The following is a 19,264-nucleotide window of genomic DNA, read 5'->3' on the forward strand; positions in this document are numbered from 1 at the left end:
TTTTTTTTTTTTTTTTTTTTTGGTACCGGGGATTGAACTCAGGTCCTTGCACTTGCAAGGCAGGCAGCGGAACCACTGAGCTAAATCCCCGGCCTTTTGAGTATTATTCATGGTACTCATCAGCCTTCTCTTTTCTAAGATGAATCACTTAATGATTTATTCCTTTCTTAAATCATATTTGCTCCTGAGGGATAGAAATATTTTTTGCTATCAAAGTTATCTGCATATTCTTCAAATTTCTTTCATGCTTTAAATATCAAAACTAATACATAGACTTGAGCCTACAATAATAGTGAAATGTAGTATTATTTCTTAGGAAAATCAAAATAATTTACCTTGCATGTAGCTATGCATATAAATACAATTTTATTAAACTCAATTTCTTTAAAAATTTTCCATACCTGTAGCCAACCCCCCTTTTGGCCTCATTTTTAATATTGTAATATAAATATTTTTAAGAAGGAAAATTTGCTACTTACATATATTAACTATTATACATATTCACACAGAGATATATAGATACAAATATAGATATGTATGCAGTCCACAACAGTTCTCTCTTTTCACTCAAAAAAATGGCAAAAAGAACCCTAAAATCCCAGCAGGCTGGACATTAGACACATCTGGAACTAAAACATGACTTACATAAAGCAAAGAAAAGCTTGCATTGAATTTTATACTTTTCAGTGCACTAGTCTAGTATTACACATACCTAACCCACAGATAAAAGAAAACAGAATTCAGAGATATCCTAAATTTCATTACAATAGCTAGAAAGTAGAGAAAATGAGAGGTGAATTAGTTAATACCTAAGGGCCAAAACAACAGAAGATTGTTTCACATTTCTGAATAAATGTTAAAACTTTGAACTCCCATCACAAAATGCTACAACATCCTGCATACAGCCCCAACCAATTCAGAAGCAACAAGTATTTAACCTTGTAACAAGGACTTAGAAGGAAAAGCAAGATGAAGCTTGCCATCTCTGCCTGTATGTTTTCTCTCCTGTATCTTATTACTGTGGGTCAGATCCCTGCTTAGCTCTTCATAAAGGCGTGTTAACCACTTGGGGAGTCTCTGTAATACAAGGCTTATTAGCTCTAAATTTACCTTGCCTAGCTCATTTCCCTTTCAAAACTAAGGACACAATGATGAGTAACTAATTTTCAGGATTTGTAGGGACATCCAATTATAAGTTTTTACAATGTCCAGTTCCAGACCTCTGGAACCATGCTTAGAAGTCTCAGACAATGTTCTAAACCTGCAATCACCCTGGATTTCAGAAAAAGTGGAGCCTCACAGACTACCCTAGATGAGACTACCCTTATGCCCACATAAGAGCAATCACCCCATGACAGGAACCACACCCACAGCTCCAGCAAGAACAATCACCTCTTTGGAAATCAACTGACCCTCAGGCCATAAGGATTCCTACAGACCTAAAAACAAAACAAAACAAAGCAAAAACAGGATTGAGATGATAGGCCAGATCACAGCCCACCATAGTACCCCATAAAACTGGTACCCTTTCTTCTTTTTTTTTTTTCCTCATTGAGTTTATTGGTACATTTTACATATACAGTTACATTCATCATTGGGATCTTGTACCTTTACATGACAGATTTTGGTTCTCATTTTTTCCCTTTGTCCCTGTTCTCCCTTCACCCCTCCTCCCTCTCCCTTTACAAATAGCTAATAAGGGAAAAGAAAAAAATATGAGAAAATGAAAAAATGGAAATGAAGTGTTGGTACCCTTTCTTCTTAATGGCCCAGTCTGATTTTTATCACATTTGTTCTCCCTTCAATTCTTCAAACTAAAGTCTCTCCCTATTTTTTCTTACTTTCCTTTAAGGGGCCAGCTTGATTACAGATGTGTCCTAGTTATCTTTCAGCTCAAGCTAGACCTTTACCATTTTCTCTTACTTTTAAAGCTTCTGCCTGTAAAATTCATCCAATTGATGCAGTGTTGATTTCTATCATTACTGAAGCAAGGGCCTTCAATAGTTGGTGACACCTTAATGAACAGTCCTATACCAAAACTTTTCCCAGTTCACATTATTCCATCCCTCTTAGCTCTAATCGCTGTAGGTTTGAGGCAGACAGGCACCCTCATGGGGGCAAACAAGAGAAGGATTCTTAGGCCTGAATTAGCCACTGAAGATGAATATATCTTTTCCTTATCCTCTCTTTCCAACAATACATTACCTCCCTAACCTCCTTGCAAACATTAGGTGCACTATAACCAGCAGGGTGGTGCTGCAATGTCTTCAAGGACAAAACAGTCCCTGATCCACATCTTACACATGGAAGGGACTTCTTAAAACATTAGGAAAAGGTTTCCAAAAAATTCCATACTTATGACTCAATGGAAAATTACCATTCCCTAGATTACTACCTTCACAAAGCCATAAAATCTGGCTCCTTCCACTAAAGACCAGCCTGATCATTGCTAGTGCTGCTACCCACTCACCCTCTTCTTCCTAAGCTTCCACTAAAACTTCTGCCTGAGTTTGTACTCTTGACTCAGTTTCAATTTCTGTTATCACTGAGACAGAAGTTCCCCTGCATCTGATGTCAGGTTCAACATAAGCAACTTATGCTGTGTTTCTGCATATTTCTGTAATAAAAATATTCTTAGTCCTAAATCCATCAGACATTTTTCTAACTGCTATTAAGCTTTGCTGCTAGAAGGTGAGGGAACTAGTGCCAGGATCTTTCTTTTCTGGTTGGAATATGTAATGGTTTGATAATCCCTTTTATTGCAGAGATTCCCTGGCCTCAAAAGTTTAAGGCTGCATATATGCTCTTGTGTTTCAACTTTTGGAGGAGGGTACCAGAGAACCAAACTCAGAACCTTGTGCTTGCAAGGCAGGCAGCAGAACTACTGAGCTGAATCACTGGCCCTTAACTTCTTACATGTATGAACTACCATTAATTTTTAATTATTTCCATGTGTATTATGAGGGAAGAGGAAAAATTAGATAAATCTGCAATGAGAGAATCTATCCTAGTTTCTTCAAACTAAACTTGTGCATGAACAAGTATCTCACAAATATAAGATCATTCTGTGCGTATATCTGATATGCAGATGTCTTTGGCACATGAGCATGTTTTTCCTAAAACTCCAACATCTTTTATTACTTTGTACTCAACTTAGCAAGTTCCATCCATGTTGTTTTCAGCGTTGTTTTTCTTCTTTAAATTAACCACCTTACAATTGTACTTAGTGAACTGTGTGCTGTTTGTTGCTAACTTGAATCTCTACTACAGCAAAATCAATTAAAGTGATTTACTCCTACAGGCTAAGAATTTTATGGTAACAGAAATAGAAATATTTGTTATAGGATCACCATCACTTGATTTAAAGTGTATTTCACTATCAAAAATATTTTCAAATGTACAACGGCAAACAGGTTGGAACCAGTAATGCTTTTATTTAATTCTATTTTTTGCAGTAAGCATTTGTTGAGTAGCAACCAAGACAGAGGCATTGTTAAATTTTAAGGTATAGTGATATAACTGCATTACCATTCTACTTTGAATATATCTTAAATCCCTTTGGAGACTGTAAACACACTTTACCATAGCCTCTAAATATATGCAATCTAGAGAAATATTATCATTCTATTTTTAAGAGAAATGTCATTCCAAAGCCTACTGCTTCCTCGTCAGATACAATAAAAGTAAAAATTGATGTTCTTCACTGTTACCTTAAGAGCAAAAAAGCATATATTTTGAATATAAAGTCACTACAAAAATTATAGAGAATTTTAAAGTCAGATAACCAAATCAATGAATCATTAAACATATTATATTATAAGAAAAACACTACCACAGAAATAGCAGAATTAAAATATAAATGATTAGCTTAATGTGGAGATTATTTTTCTACAAAAAAAAATAAAGTACTAAGGTAAAAGTTAAAAAAAAATGCTGTGATCTGGGAGTGTTGGTACACAATTATAATTCTAGCCACTTAGGAGGCTGGACAAGGAACACAAGTTTAGTGCCAGGCTGGGCCATTTAGCAAGACTACGTTTCAAAAACAAAAAAATTAAGGGATATGGGTGAAGCTCAATGATAGGCCCTGGGTTCAATGCATAATACTACATAAAAGTCAATGTTCTTTAAATGACAGGCATCATCATAAGTTAACCTAAGAGGACTCCTTTAGGCATCTGTTAATTATACAGGTCTGGTATTCACAAAACAACTGACTACATAGAACCCAGAGAAGCCTTCACTGACTCCAATGTTCAGTGACAGCACGTATGAGAGGTCACTGTCGAGTAGTCAAATCCAGTGGAAAGCTAGGGTAAGACTCATCTGGACGACTCCTGATGATTGTGATTAGGTGTATGTAGCACTACTCCAAAATATGTCATCTGTGTAACCTGACAGTTTTAAGGAAATTTGAAAAACCATAGGAAAAGAATTACCCATTCTTTCCTAAAATAGGACTTCCCCTTCTCCCCTCCCCTTGTCCTTGGTCTCCTGGGCTTCTTCCCAATTCCAAAATACCTACCTCCATTTTTCTTTCTATCAGTCCTTTATTTTGCTCTTTACTTGTACTGTGCCTTACTCAAATGAGAAATACCTATGGTATTTAAGCTTTAGTATCTCATATATTTCATTTAACACTTCTAGGTGAATCCATTTTTCTACAAATGTCTTGAATTTATCTTTATTTATACACAAATAGTATTCTATTATGTACCACACACTTTCTTTACCCATTCTTTTGTTGGTGGGCAAACAGGCTGCTTCAAGGATTTAGCTATTATGAATTGTGCTGCTATTAACAGTGGTACGCATGTATCGCTATAGTATGATGTCTTTAACTCTTTTGGGAAGATACCTAGAAAGGGAATAGCTAAAACAAATGGAGTGCCTAACTGCACTTCTTTGAGAAATTTCCATACTGATTTGCAAAATTATTGTATTAGTTTACATTCCCACCAACAATGTAGGATTGTTCCTTCACAACAGCCACAGCAGCATTTGTTACACTTTGATTTCTTGATGATTGTTATTTTTTCTGGTGTTAAGATAAAATCTTTGCATTGTTTTAATTTGCATTTCTCTGATGACCAGAGATGTTGAATAGTTTTTCATGTTTGCCAGCCACTTAGAATTCTGGGAAGTGTCTATTTCATGTGCCCATTTCTTGATTTGTTCTTTCATTTTGGGTGCTCTTTTTGAGTTTTTATATATTTTAGATATGAGTCTTCTAAGAAATAGTTATCAAATTTTTTTTCCTATTTGATAGGTTGCCTCTTTGCTCTGCTGATTATTTCCTTTGTTAAAGATAAAACAGCTGAATGGGTCTGGGTATGTTTCTTTATCTTCTATTCTGTTTCATTCATCCACATGTCTGTTTCTGTGCCAATATCATCAGTTTCTATCACTGTTGCTTTGTAGTACAACTTGGTTAGGTACATTTCTCTTGTTGCCCAGCACTGACTTTGCTATTATGGGTCTCTTCTGGTTCCATATGAATTTTAGGATTCTTTTCTCCAGTTCTGTGAGGAGCTCTGTTGGTATTTTGATTTCGATTGCATTACATCTATATACCAGTTTGGGGATTATGGATATTTTGAAAATATTAGTTTGGCCTATCCAGAAGCAAGAGAAATCTTTCCATTTTCTGAGGTCCTCATAAATCACCTTTTCCAGAGTACTGTTATTTTCATTGTAAAGGTCTTTCATTCCTTGGTTAGGTTAACTCCTAGGTATTTAATTTTTCTTGATGCTACTGCAGTAGTATTGTTTTCCTAATTTTCTTCTCATTGAATTACTGGTTTTGTATCCTTGTACACTGATATTGTGCCCTTCTACGCTGATTTTATATCCTTCTACAGTGTTGAAACTGGTTATTAATTCTAAGATTTTTTTGGATGGACTTCTTTGGGTCTTCTATGTCATCTGCAAATAATGATAATTTAACTTTTTACATACACACACACACACACACACACATATATATATACATACCTTTTATTTCTTTCATCAGATTGCTCAGGCTAATGTTTCAAGTAATGTGTTGAATAGAAGTGATGATAGTGGGCATCCTTGTCTTTTTCCAGATTTGAAAGGGAAAGCTTTTATGTTTTCCCCCATTTTATATGATGTTGGCCATTTGTTTGTCATAAATACTTTTTTATCAGATTCAAGTAAGGTCCTTTTGTATGTATTTTTTTCAAGGTGTTTATAATGAAAGAGTGGTGCAGTGCTATATGCACACCTATGTTTATATAGGCACATTTTTTTATAGCTAAAACTTGAAAACAGCCCATTTGCCTATCAGTTGGAGAATGGATAAAGATGTGTTTTTTTCTATAAAATGGAGTACCATGCAGCCATAAAGAATGAAAAACTAGAGTCATTCATAGGGGAAAATTGATGCATATTGAGGCCATGCTCTTAAGTGAAATAAATAAGACACACATGTGTAAATACAGAATAGTTTCTCATGTGAAAAACTAAAAGTGTAAATAAGATCCAAATGGTATAATTGACAATGTGAAATAGGAAGAAAAGGGCTAAAGGTGTAGGGGAAGTGGGAAGGGTAGGGGAAAGGAAATAAGGGAAAATAAAAAATATGAGAAAATGGAAATAAAGTTTTTGTAAATAGGGAAGGGAGGAGGGGGTGAAGTGAGGGCAAGAGTTTGGGGAAAAAATGAGAACCAAGACCTGTCATGTAGAGGCACAAGATCCCAATGATGAATGTAACTGTACTGTATACCTAAAAAGTACCAATAAACAATGAAAAAAAAATGAAAGAGTGGTAGATTTTGTTAAAAGTCTTTTCTACATCTATTGATATGATTGCGTGGTTTTTGTTCTTGCATGTTTACATGGTATGTTGCATTTGTTGATTTGCATATGTTAAACCATTCTTACAACTCTGAGATGAAACCTACTTGGTCATGATATAGGGTCTTCATGATGATGTGTTGCATTCTATTTACCAGTAGCTTTTTGATGACTTTTGCATCTATTTTCATAAGGAGATTGGTGTGTAGTTTGCTTTTCCAGTTGAGTCTGTGTTTTGGGGATCAGAGTAATGCTGGTTTCTGGAAATTAGTTTGGAAGCCTGCTTCACTTTCAATTTCATTGAAGAATTGGAGGAGTATTGGTAATAAAAGATTTTGTAGAATTCATCAGTGACTCCATCAGGTCCTGGTCTTGTGTTTTGCTATTGCTGTTTGAGTTTTGTTGTTGTTATTGCTTTAGACGGGGTTTTGCTATGGAGTTCAGACTGGCCTTGAACTTATTTTGTATCCCAGGCTGGCCTCAAACTCAGAGTGATCCTCCTGCCTTAGCCTTTCAAGTGCTGGGTTACAGGTGTGCACCATCACACCCAGCCTGTTGGTAGGTTTTTCATTACTGCCTCAATTTCATTGTTATTGGGTTGTTCAACATTTTTATGTCTTCTTAGTTTAGTTTTAGTAATTCATATGAGTCTAGCAATCTGTCCATTTCTTCAAGATTTCCAATTTATTGGAATACAATTTTTCATAATACTTTCAAGAGTATTTGTTGTGAGTTTGCCTTTTTCAACTCTAATTGCATCAAAGTGAGATCTTTCACCCCTTGTTTTGGCAAATTTTGCCAAGGATTTATCTATTTCGTTACTTCTTTCATAGAATCAGCTCTTCAATTAATTGATTTACATATATATTTTGTCTCAATTTCATTCCTTTCTGCTCTGATCTTTATGAATCTTCTCAGTTTTGGTTTGGGGTTGGATTGTTGTTTCTCTTGTATCTTGAGCTGAGACTCTTAATCTCAACATTGTGGATTCAAGTGCCACATTGGGCACTAGTTACTGAAGACTTCTGCAATAGGCTAAAGTCTCCTTCTCAGTGTATAATGCAATGTTGAAGAAAGACATAAAGGACAGAATTAAAGAGATAGAGAAATGGGATGGCCAGGATGGCCAATGCTGCTCAATCAGTTAAGGACCTGGTAAGTCAAAACCACTGATTTTTATTGGTAATCAGATTGGGGTAATGGGGAACTGCATGTGAGGACATGCAATTGTGCGGCTGCTGTACATATTATTGTAGCCAAAAGCTTATAAAGGAAAAAACAAAGCATTCTCGAATTAAGAACAGAATAGACAAAATATAGGTTGAGGTTAATAATTAACCTTGTCTTTTTAGTAAAGAAGGTTTTAATCATGGGGATGGAATATGGGTGCGAGTTACTCCGACCTTGGCTGGTATGTTATATCACATTGAGCCCCACCACTTGACAGGCCATTTCTCTGGTCTCTGCTGTGGCTGTTAGCAGGAAGGTCATGCTAACATGTATGATACTGCAGTGCTTAAGAGGTGTTTCTATGAGTCACATAAGCTTCAGTTAGACTTAGTTCTTAAAATAAGCCAATTGCAGAGTTAAATCTTTACAGGATGCACTGCTTACAGCCTGCTCTGGGCATAATCAATAAGGCAGTCCCCCACACTGAGCTTCTTCATTGGGTTATTTATTTGAGCTTGCTGTTTTCCTAATTTGAACACTGAATTCAATGAGTTTCCCTTCTTAGGACTGCTTTCATTGTGTCCCACAGATTCCAGTGTGCTGTACAAGCATTGTCATTTGCTTCCAGAAATTGTTCAATTTCTTCCTTGATTTCTTCTGTGACTTAGTGGTATATTCAATAGTGTGTAATTAAATTTTCAAATGCTTCTTAACTTTCTGTAGCTTATTTCACAGTGGTCTGCTAGTAAATAGGGAATGAGTTCAATTTTTTACATATTTATTTAAGCAGGCTTCAGGGACTAACTAGTACGTGATCTATTTTGAAGAAAGTTTTTTGTTTTTTTTTTTTTTTTTGAGACAGGGTCTCACTTTGTAGTTGAGACAGAACTGGAACTCACTAGGTAGCCCAGGCTGATCTCAAACTCACAGTGATCCTCCTGCCTCAGCCTCCCAAGTGCTAGCATTACAGGCTTGCGCCACTATGCCCAGCTGAAGAAAGCTCTATGTACTGCAAAGAAGAATGTACACTGTTTTGTAGTAGGGAACAACAGTCTGTAGGTAACTATTAAATTCATATGTTCAAGAGTAAGGTTTAACTCTGGCATATCTTTATGAATATTTAGTATAATTGATCTGTTTGCAAAAGTGGGACATGGAGATCACCCACTATGACTGTTATTTGATTGTTTATATCAAGCATTTTGAAAATAGATTCTCCAGTATTTGGTGCATATATTTAAGCATGTTATCTGTTTTTGTTGGATTAATCCTTTAACTGGTAACTAGTGACCTTTTTGGCTCTTATGATCAGTGTTAGCTTGAAGTTTAGTTTGTCACAGATTAAAATCGCTCTCTCTGCTTTTTTTTCAGGGTTCTAAGTCCCTGAAATTGATTTCTATCCTTTCATTTTTGGCCTATGTCTAACTTTGTGGATTTATAAAAGTTTCTTGACTGAAACAGATTGTTGGATTCTGGTTTTTGAGCCAGTTTCTGACAATCTGTGTCTTTAACTTAAGAGTTGAGGCCATTACACTGAAAAATTAATTCCTAACATTGTCCTTTTCCTCTGTTCTTTCTTTTCTTGCACATATTTAATGATTATGTGTGTGGATTTAAAAATTTTTATTAGTACATATTTGTCATAAATACTGCTCACATTCTTCACATTTGCAACTGTATATATCTTAATTATTTTCCTCATTTCTTTCCCCTCCCATCAACCATTCTTCCTCTTCCCGTTTACAGAAGCTTTGTTTCTATTCTTTTCCTTCTATTCTTTGTTTTTCATCCCTTTCTCCTTCATCCACTCTCCCCACTGCATCCCCTTCCCATGTGAACATGTTCTTCATGCTTCCCAATATCTATCCTCCATTTTGCACCTTATTTAGTCTTAGGGTTTCTCACACAAGAGAAACAATCTGATCTTTAAACTTGTGTGTCATTTATTTCACTTAAAACTATGTTCTCTATTTACCTACAAATTATTCAAGTTTGTCCTTTTCGCGACAGAATAGTACTCCACTATATATAAATACCACATTTGCTTTATCCATTCATCTAATGATGGGCATATGGGCTATTTCCAAGATTTAGCTATTATAAATTGTGCTGCTATAAGTGTGTATGCATATATCACTGTGATATGATGCTTTTAACTCTTTCAGAAAGGTGCCTAGAAGGGGAATAGCTGGGCCAAATAGAACCATTACTTCTGGTTTTTTGAGGAATCTCCATACTGATTTCCATAGTGGCTGTACCAGTTTACACTCCTACCAACAATGTAGTGGGGTTCCCTTTTCCCCACAGCCTTGCCAGAATTTGTTATTGGTTGATTTCTTGATGCTAGCCCTTCTTTTGGGAGTGAGATTGAATTTCTGGGTTTTTAATTTGCATTTCCAATGACCAGTGATGAACATTTTTTCATATATTTATTTGCATTTGTACTTCTTCATCTGAGGAGTCTCTGGTCATTTCAGATGCCTGTTTCGGATGGCAGAATCCATGGAAAGGTTCACTAGCAGGTAAGAGACCACAGAGTTAGGGGCATGCTCATGATCTAGTGAGGGTTATCAGGGATCTGTGAACATGTTTACACACAGGTTGCAGAGTCTGAAGAAGATGACAGCAGCTGCTGTGGAACCATGGGAATCAGTGATTTACTCTCAGGTGGGAGTACACACAACCTCCAGAACTGAAAGGCACACCCACATGTATCCACAGTCCCTATTCACTAATTTATTCTTTCTCCACCAAGTGTTAGGTGGGGAAGTCCTTGCCCTCAGTGAGTACTGGTGGGAAGTGCAGAGGAGATGGCAGTGGCTGATGTGCAGGGTATAGAGTGAATAACTCACTCTTAGACAGTAGTCCATAGAGTCTGTAGTTTGGGAGTGCATGTTTTCATAAATCTGCAGTCCCTGTTCACACATTTATCCTCCCTCTGCCCAGGTTCACATGCCATCAATGAGTCCTGGTGAAGATGCTGCTGGGCTGCACCATTCTCACTGTATTAGACTTGATGTGGTAAGTGGCTGGTATATACAGACTCTGACAAAGGAGTTCAGTCTCTATAGTACTTCTTTGTTTCTTCCCTCCCTAAGGTTACTTGGAATGCTTTCATAATGGCTGTTCCCCGGAGGAGCAGGAGGCTGGAGAGGTGTGAACCAGCCACACTCACTCCCTGCTCCAACAAAACAATTATTAGGTCTGATCTACCTTCATGGTATAAAACTCTCCTCTACTACCAGGTAGCTGTGACTTCAGTGACTCCTCTCTGAGTATCTCTAATGAGTCCTTTCCTCTAGTCAGCCTTGTTGGAGCAGGATCCATACCATTTTAAATACTAAAATACATCTATATTAAATTGTTAATAGTTGTAAACTGAGCCCCTTAGGTCTTCCTGACTCTCTCACTGCCCCAGTATGGGAAAGCTTCTAGAGATCACAGCAAACTGCCAGGATAGGGATCAGGGGCTGTATTATAGCAGGAAAAAATGGGGCCCTGACAGCCAGTTAATGATTCATCCCCATCCTAGACCCCCAAGGCTCCTTGTTCTTGCCCAAAGTTGCACTCTTGGAGCTGAAATGTACTGAACTGGTTATTAAATGTAGTAGTTCTAGTAACACCTGGACATATACGGACCTGTTGTTTCTGGTTTGCATTAACACAGTTCCACCTCCTAATCTCTTTTCTATTCAGATCCTGTTTCATACATACGTGTTGTCTTTGAATACTTCAGACTAATTATGTAACTCTCTGGACAATGCAAATGCAACCAACATGTGATTTTTCATCTTCAAAAGTTCTAGACAATCTGTCTTCTGCCCGTCATCCTTAAAGTTGTATGCCATATCCCAGGTAACAAAACCATTTATGTTCATCTTTATCAACAGATCTCACTGAATTCTCCACTTTGGCAATTTTTATTCAAAAGTAAATAAAACAGATGCTTCTGCTTTTTTAAATTATAAAACAACTTTAAAAGTTATATGTGGTTTGAAATTCCAAGGTATGATTGCACATCTCATCTCCAAAATGTTCAGGAAATCCTGAACCTAGCATTTCGTTATGAGGAGGCCATCAGGGAAGAGAAAGACAAAGGGCTCCCAGCACTAGCATAAATCACAATATAGACTGGAGTGTTTTTCCATCTACTTATTTCAGACCCAATCAGTCACATGACATGCTGTCTGGGCTGTTTCTTAGAACACTGCTAAAGGAGAAAACTTTATTTTTGTATTTGGAATTATTGTCTCTCATGTATGTTGACCCTGATCCTCTCATAGAAATCACCACAGTTTCTCCAATCAATTATCTTCAGTCCTCCAAAACAAAGACTTAGGGAGTAGGCCAAAGTGGGTACAGCCTGAGCTCTAACACCAGTTAGGAAATCTCAGCAAGTTATTTATCAAGGCTTACACTTGGCTTCTACATGCAAAGCATGACCGCGTCAATAGTTCCTCTGTAATAGAGCAATATTCCTTATTTTAGAATATTCCAATATTATTTTCCTTATTTCCCATATTCCTATTCCTTACCTTCCAATGCTCACCAGCTTCTTTTAACTGAACACATAAGAATTTTTCCATTCTCTCACTCTAATCAGATAATGCTGACTGACCCATAGCTAAGAAGAGGAGAAAAGGAGAGAAGGAAGAAAAAAGATGACAGCAACAATATGAGTTTTTAGTATAAGATAAAAAGATTCTGCTAAAAACTTACAGAGGAAATTTATTAGAAACAAGTTAACAGTAAGAAAAAAAAAACAGAAGGGGCACAGAGCCTTAAAAGGAAAGAATTACAGAACCAAGAAAATCATCATCTGTGATGGTTAATTTTGGTTGACTTGACTGTTTTAAGAGATGCCTAGAAATTTGGTAAAGCACACTTCTGAGTGTGTCTGTGAGAGTGTTTCACAGAAGACTGGTGTGTGGTCAGCAACCTTGAATGCACCTTGAATGCAGAAGGCACCATCTAATAAACTAAGGGATGGGATGGACAAAAAAAGCTGAAGAATGGAAAGGTTCATTCATACTCATTCATGCTCGATACTTCTCTCAAGTGTGTATAGTTTTTCTACTGGTGTTACCCCTGGACATCAGACTCCAAGCACTTCAGCATTTGAACATGAACTGGAAAATCGGCAGATTCCACAGGGCTTCCAGACCTTTGGCCTTAAAATGACCTCTCTCTTATTCTGAGGCTTCCAGTTTCTTGGACTGAAAGCTACTAGTTCCCCTGACTCACCAGCCTGTATATGGCCACTATGAGACTCTTCAGCTTCTGATTATGTAAACCAATCCAGTAAGTCTCCTCATAATTATATGTATATTCTATCAGTTCTGTTTCTCTGAAAAATCTTAATATATCATCCAACTTGAGAATGAGGTAGCTAATGAAACATGAATAATCACTAAACTGTCCCTTCGATTACCATCCAGGAAAACCACAAGTTTTCAATGCTGACCCATCTCCCACTTTGAAGCTATACTTATCTGTATCCCCAGAAGCACTCGCCAAAGCAGGTATCATATAGTATACCATCTCAAGGAAGAGAAAGGTTTGCACAGAGAGGATGATAATTATATGAAGGGAAAGCTGATTTCTGATGCTTCTTTTATGGGGTGACTGAGCATCAGATGAAATCATAAACTCAGTTAGTCTGGACTTCATAATAATGTTACCAGTTTTTACCCCAATTAGCATAAATACCAGCTTAATGATCATTAAATGCACTTTGTTTCTTAAGTTTGGCCTTTTCTGTAAAATGGTGATATAACTCACTTCATTATGCTCTTATAAGTCAATAAGGGATGACAAATATGTACTTTTCTACTTTGCATTGTACCTTGCTTATCACAAAATCAGGGACCCAGAGGTCCAAGAAAGGTCTAAGCTTTCTCTCTCCCTATCACCACAGACCCAAATAGTCAGATGTCATACTGCTGAGAGAATGGAATACCTCTGAGTTTATCTAAACAAAATAATTTTAAACTGTTTCAGATAAGAAAAGAGAGATCACTAATATGAAGGGTTGAATTTTATGTAAGTATTTAAACTTTATAATCACTCATATTCTCCCATCAAATTATGAATATATAAAAGATGTTAGTTGTCTTGCACACATCCTCACTATATAGAAGAAAATGATTCCTGATGTATAAAATTTAAAACTGTTTCCTGAGTTAAGGTATACTTTTCAGAAGTACCTTTTAGAGGGTCTGTATCCCTTGTTTACATACCAGGCATGTGGCACATTCCCCACTTACTAAAAACATCAGTTATGGGGGACTACCAAATATAACATCCAGTTCCAGAATGTTTAGAAGTAAAACTGAAAATCAAAACACTCATAAAAGTGCTTTTTTTCATGTCTATTACTGGCAAATATCTTAAACACTTGATAAGAGAAATAAGGGCATATGCTTACTGCTCCGTCACACTGGCCATCCTTAATCCTTAGGTACATCCGTGCATTTTTTACACTTTCAAACATGCAAATCCCAGAGCTGATTTTATGTACTTTCCAGTAAGATTTCTCAGACTGGTTTCCTGATCCAGTGCAGGTCCCATCAGGCTGTAGACACAGGGCCTGACATAGGCTTGTGGCAAGTAGAACCACAGCACTGTTGTGGAACACTCCCTTCAAAGCAACGAACAACAGAAAGGCAGTAAGTCAAAAAGCACACATTCGTGTTAGAGAGATGGCTAGAGAGTACCCAAATTATGGAATGCAGCCCAAAGACTTAAATTAAATGCAGGCACATAGGAATTAATGAGAAGAGAAGCAAACAACCAAGATATACGGCAGCAAATCCTATGCCATCATGAAGAGAACAATTATAAAAAGCTCTTGAAAATGAACTAAAAATATATTAACACTGCAAAAAATGAATAAAACAAAAAAACATACAAATCACAAAATGTACAAATTCAATTGGTGTATAAACATAAGAAAAGGTAATCTACTCTAGCAATGAAGAAAAAGCTTACATTAGATATGTATTCTTCTAGGCAATTGTCTAAAATTTTCTTTTTCCAACACACATTTATGATGTTAGTAAGATCAGTTTTTCTCCTACACTGCTGTAAGGTATTGGGAATAAAGAACTTAATCTTTCCCAGAGAAACCTGGCCTTTGCCTCACCTTCTGAGATATAATCTCTAAGCCCCTGGGGATGACATCCCTGATTGGAGTATGTTTGTTCTCCTAGTGGCTTTGGGCTAGCCAGAGAGTAACAGTGTGACTTAAGGTAGGGGCTTTTGGTCATAAGGTATCAATAACCTAGGAGTCTGGAGACTGAAATTAGTCACAAAGACCCTGTGTGTTGGAAATCCAGTAAGGACTCTTGATACCAAGCTTGGGTGACCTTTCCTGCTTGACAGTACTTCCTCTGTGTCGAACCATGCTGAAAAAACAACTCTGCTTTGATGTCATGGGGAGAAGGCAACGAGAAGTTCCACATTTGCTACTTTCCTAGGCTCTGCCCTATGTGTCTCTTCAAGTAGAAAAGTTTGACCTGTATTCTTTCCCTATAATAAACCATAACTATGAGAATAATGACTTTCAATGATTATTTGAATACTCCTACTGACCAAGCCTTGATAATAGTCTCAAGAACCTCCAAAACTCTCCAGTTGATGTCAGAAGTAAAGTAATGAAATAGGCTCTTACTTCATGATTGATTTAAATTTCATAGGAATAAAAATTGACACATTTTGAAAAAAAGTTTGATAGTGTTTCCAGAGTCTTAAAAGTCCTATATTCTAACCCTTAGATTCAATTTCTAATTTTCTAATTTTCTAAATAATAGAAGATACTGTCAAAGGTTAACATTAAAGTATATATTACAATACTAAGTGCACAAGGTGTAAAATGAAAACAGAATGTCTAATAATTTAAAATACATATATAAAGATCTATAAATTAGAAATTTATTAAATAATATTCTACAAGTTAAATTTTTGGTGTTTTAAGAAAGACAATGTAAGGAAGCATTTCTTACATAACAAGAATAGTAAGGTTTTTTTCTCATTGAGTTTATTGGTACTTTTTAGGTATACAATACAGTTATATTCATCATTGGGATCTTGTACCTTTACATGAAAGGTCTGGTTTGGAATAGTAAGTTTTAAAAAGACAATAAGAGTATGGTTTGAAACATGATCTATCATTTAACATCTATGCTGTTGTAGCCAAGATTCATATATTCATATTCTCTCTTGCTCTCTGTCTCTCTCTCTCTCTCTCTCTCTCTCTCTCTCTCTCTCTCTGTCTTTCACTGGACATTGAACTTAAGGTCTTTGCATGAAGCTACATCCCCAGTCCTTTTTTATTGTTTTTTTATTTTTTATTTTGAGACAGGCTCTAAATCATTAAATTGTCCAGGCTAAGATCAAATTTATAATCCTTCTGCCTCAGCCTCCCAGAATGCTCAGATTACAGACACCACACCCAGCTCACTAAGACCCTTAATATCACTGAAAATCTTTCCTTCACCTTTAAAATATAGATATTTGTCAGTACTTTGTCTTATACATGGTAAGATTCTCAATAAAATGTCTATGAATAGGCAATCTCAAAAATTATAGTTATTATATTAACATGATAATATTAAGACAAATCCATAAACATACTATAATGAAAGAGACAAAAGCATTAGGAAATGACTACTCATGCTTAATAATCACAGGATACAAATCTCAATTGTTAGAAAAGTTCAATGTATTTATGTCAACACCCAAATGTAAGATTCTCTAATTTTTTTGGGGGGGGGCACCAGGGATCATACCCAGGTGTGGCACCTCTGATCTAAATACCTGGCCCTCTAATTTTTTAATTAAGAATGTCCACATCCAAAAATTTAACTTCCAGCTACAGGACATTATTCCCATCACAGTTGTATTGCTGCTAAAACTTTCAGACTGAGTAAACATAATGGTAACAGGCATCAATGCCACCTAGTGGAAAGAACGGTATGATTCAATTCAAATTTTTCAATAAAGTAAAAGTTATTTAGCCCTATAAACTCGGATGATGAAATTCCATTTTACCTTCACAAAAATCACAAATTCTTTTGAAAGGTCTGCATAGCCTGCTGATGACTCATCAGCTATTTTGCCATGACGATTAAAACTCACTGTGTGACCGGGAACCATTACTGACTCCAGCAGCGCGGAACGGCTGGGCTGATAAAGCACCCGCCATTCAGTGGGGGCTCCACCACCAGCCTAAAACAAAACATTAAAAAAGAAAAGAAAAGAAATCCAACTCTGAATTACCAAGAGAAAACAATAAAATATAAAATGTCCCGACATTATTTGTATAGTATATGCAGCTCTACTCCAGACTACAAAATCCTTGTATTATTTATATACTCTCATGCTTTTGTAATTCAGTTATTTCCCAGCCTTATTGTAAGTGTACTGCTTCAAGGACTTTCTTCTCTCTTACAATCCATGGCAAAGTGTTGCATAGCAAAAATAACTCCAGGGCCAGAGATGTAGCTCAGTGGCATTGTGCCTACCTCACAAGAACAAGGTCCTGAATTCGATCTACGGTACCAAAAAAAAAAAAAAAACTCCAGTGGCAGGATAATGTTAAAAAACGGTAATGTGTATTTTATTGTTTTCAATTTAATCATTTTAGTTCTCCTAACTGGAGACTATTTGGGATCAAAAACTGAAATGAACAAAAGTCCTACCTCAAATCTAAGTTTTGTTTCCAAAAGACTAAAAGAAATTGTGGTAGTTATGCTACAGGGAGACATTTTGGGTTCATGGTAGTGTGGAGGACCTGCCCCATTTCCCGTCAGTGTCCCAAGTGGACAGTAGGGTTCACTGGTACCCCCTGAATGGACGTTGACAACTCTTGGAGATAGACTAAATGCATGTCGCATAAAGGGTTATACAAGTCTTTGGGGGACCAGAGGCGGAATGTTATGGCTTGTATCTAGATGTATCTAGATGTAGTCACAGGAAGGGCTTTTCAGAGATGGCTGGACCTGGGGTGTGTAGCACTGGAAGCAAGGACGTGATACTGGGATTAATTAAGGGTGCAATGCTAGGATTAAGGGTCACTGCCCCACCCTGGGTGAGAGTACTACCCTAAGGATGGATAGCCTGGATAGGATATTAGGGACAGAAAAAGGGTTACTGCTGTCACTTGTCACTTGCTGCTGTTGCTACTTGCTGTTTTTGGTTGCCATTTCCCTGTCATGGACTGTTTCTCTACTGTGCTGCCCCTCTGCCCTGCCACCTTGTCTTGGAGCCAGTGAACCATGAACTGAAACTTCTACAAACTGTGAGCTACAGTAAACCTTTCCTCTTATAACCTTGAGTGTCATGCATTTTGTCTCAGCAATGAAAAAATTAGCTAAGATACATATTAAGACAATTATCCTCTATGGTCTCATTTTTCAAAATCAACAATATGCATGAATTTTGAGGAAATATTTTTACACATATTAAAAACTATTTTTCAAACCTAAACTGAGCAAAGGAACATATTAGGAGGCAAAATTATTGGGGGTTTTCATAAATATGGTCCCTAAAGGTGCCAGAAAAAATTCACATAGTCTATTTCTGAAAGTTCCTTAAAACATTTAATGTTATCAAAGACTTGTTCTAAATTTAAGTTATGAAAATCCAGATCCATTTATGTATCAGGATCTCAAAAGTTAGTAAAACAGAAAAATGTAAAAAAGATAAGCCAAAGAAAAATGTAAATTGATAAGTTTATAAAAAGTACATTATATAAAAATGTATCCTATACAGATATAGTACCATTGATAGACAGCCAAAAAAATGTACTACTCACCATTCCAGTGACAGAGCCATTATCAACGGCAAGAAAAAGATGCCTCATCTCATGACTTTGAAAAATGCATATATTTCCTTTGTTGAAAACTACATCAAAAAGACCTAAAAACATTATTTTTAATATTAACAATTCATGCTTTAAAAGGTTTTCTCTTTTTTAATCACACATCTAAATACATTTTATGCTTCAATTAAATGTTTGAGATTAGCAAAGAGGTAAAATGTCCTGCTTATACTATGTTCAGTTTGAGAAAATTCATAATATAATGTACTTTTTTTTCCAGAGGTATATAAAAATAGAATGATTTTTAAAATTGGTGGTTCCTTGAGCCATGACTTACTTCTTAATGAGTTGCTGAAGTCTGTCTCTGTAGGTTATATAGTGTATATATACACACACATATGACAAATACACATAAAGGAATATGATATAATGTACATGTATGTCTATAGAATGATT

At 36.3% G+C, this 19,264-nt stretch overlaps 1 protein-coding gene across 1 annotated transcript in view; it reads right to left on the reverse strand.

Moving 5' to 3' along the window:
• Rp1 (RP1 axonemal microtubule associated) overlaps window positions 1–19,264 on the reverse strand; it is a 285,043-nt gene that overhangs the window by 177,886 nt on the left and 87,893 nt on the right. The window contains exons 12-14 of the mRNA XM_033759105.1: window positions 18,803–18,906; window positions 17,038–17,214; window positions 14,414–14,626 (exon numbers count right to left, since the gene is read on the reverse strand). Of these exons, the coding sequence (XP_033614996.1) occupies window positions 14,414–14,626; window positions 17,038–17,214; window positions 18,803–18,906 (494 nt within the window). The remainder of the gene's footprint in view (window positions 1–14,413; window positions 14,627–17,037; window positions 17,215–18,802; window positions 18,907–19,264) is intronic.

Source organism: Fukomys damarensis, unplaced genomic scaffold (genome assembly GCF_012274545.1).
Source record: "Fukomys damarensis isolate Sample0158 unplaced genomic scaffold, DMR_v1.0_HiC HiC_scaffold_5, whole genome shotgun sequence".
In the NCBI taxonomy this organism is placed as follows: Eukaryota; Metazoa; Chordata; class Mammalia; order Rodentia; family Bathyergidae; genus Fukomys; species Fukomys damarensis.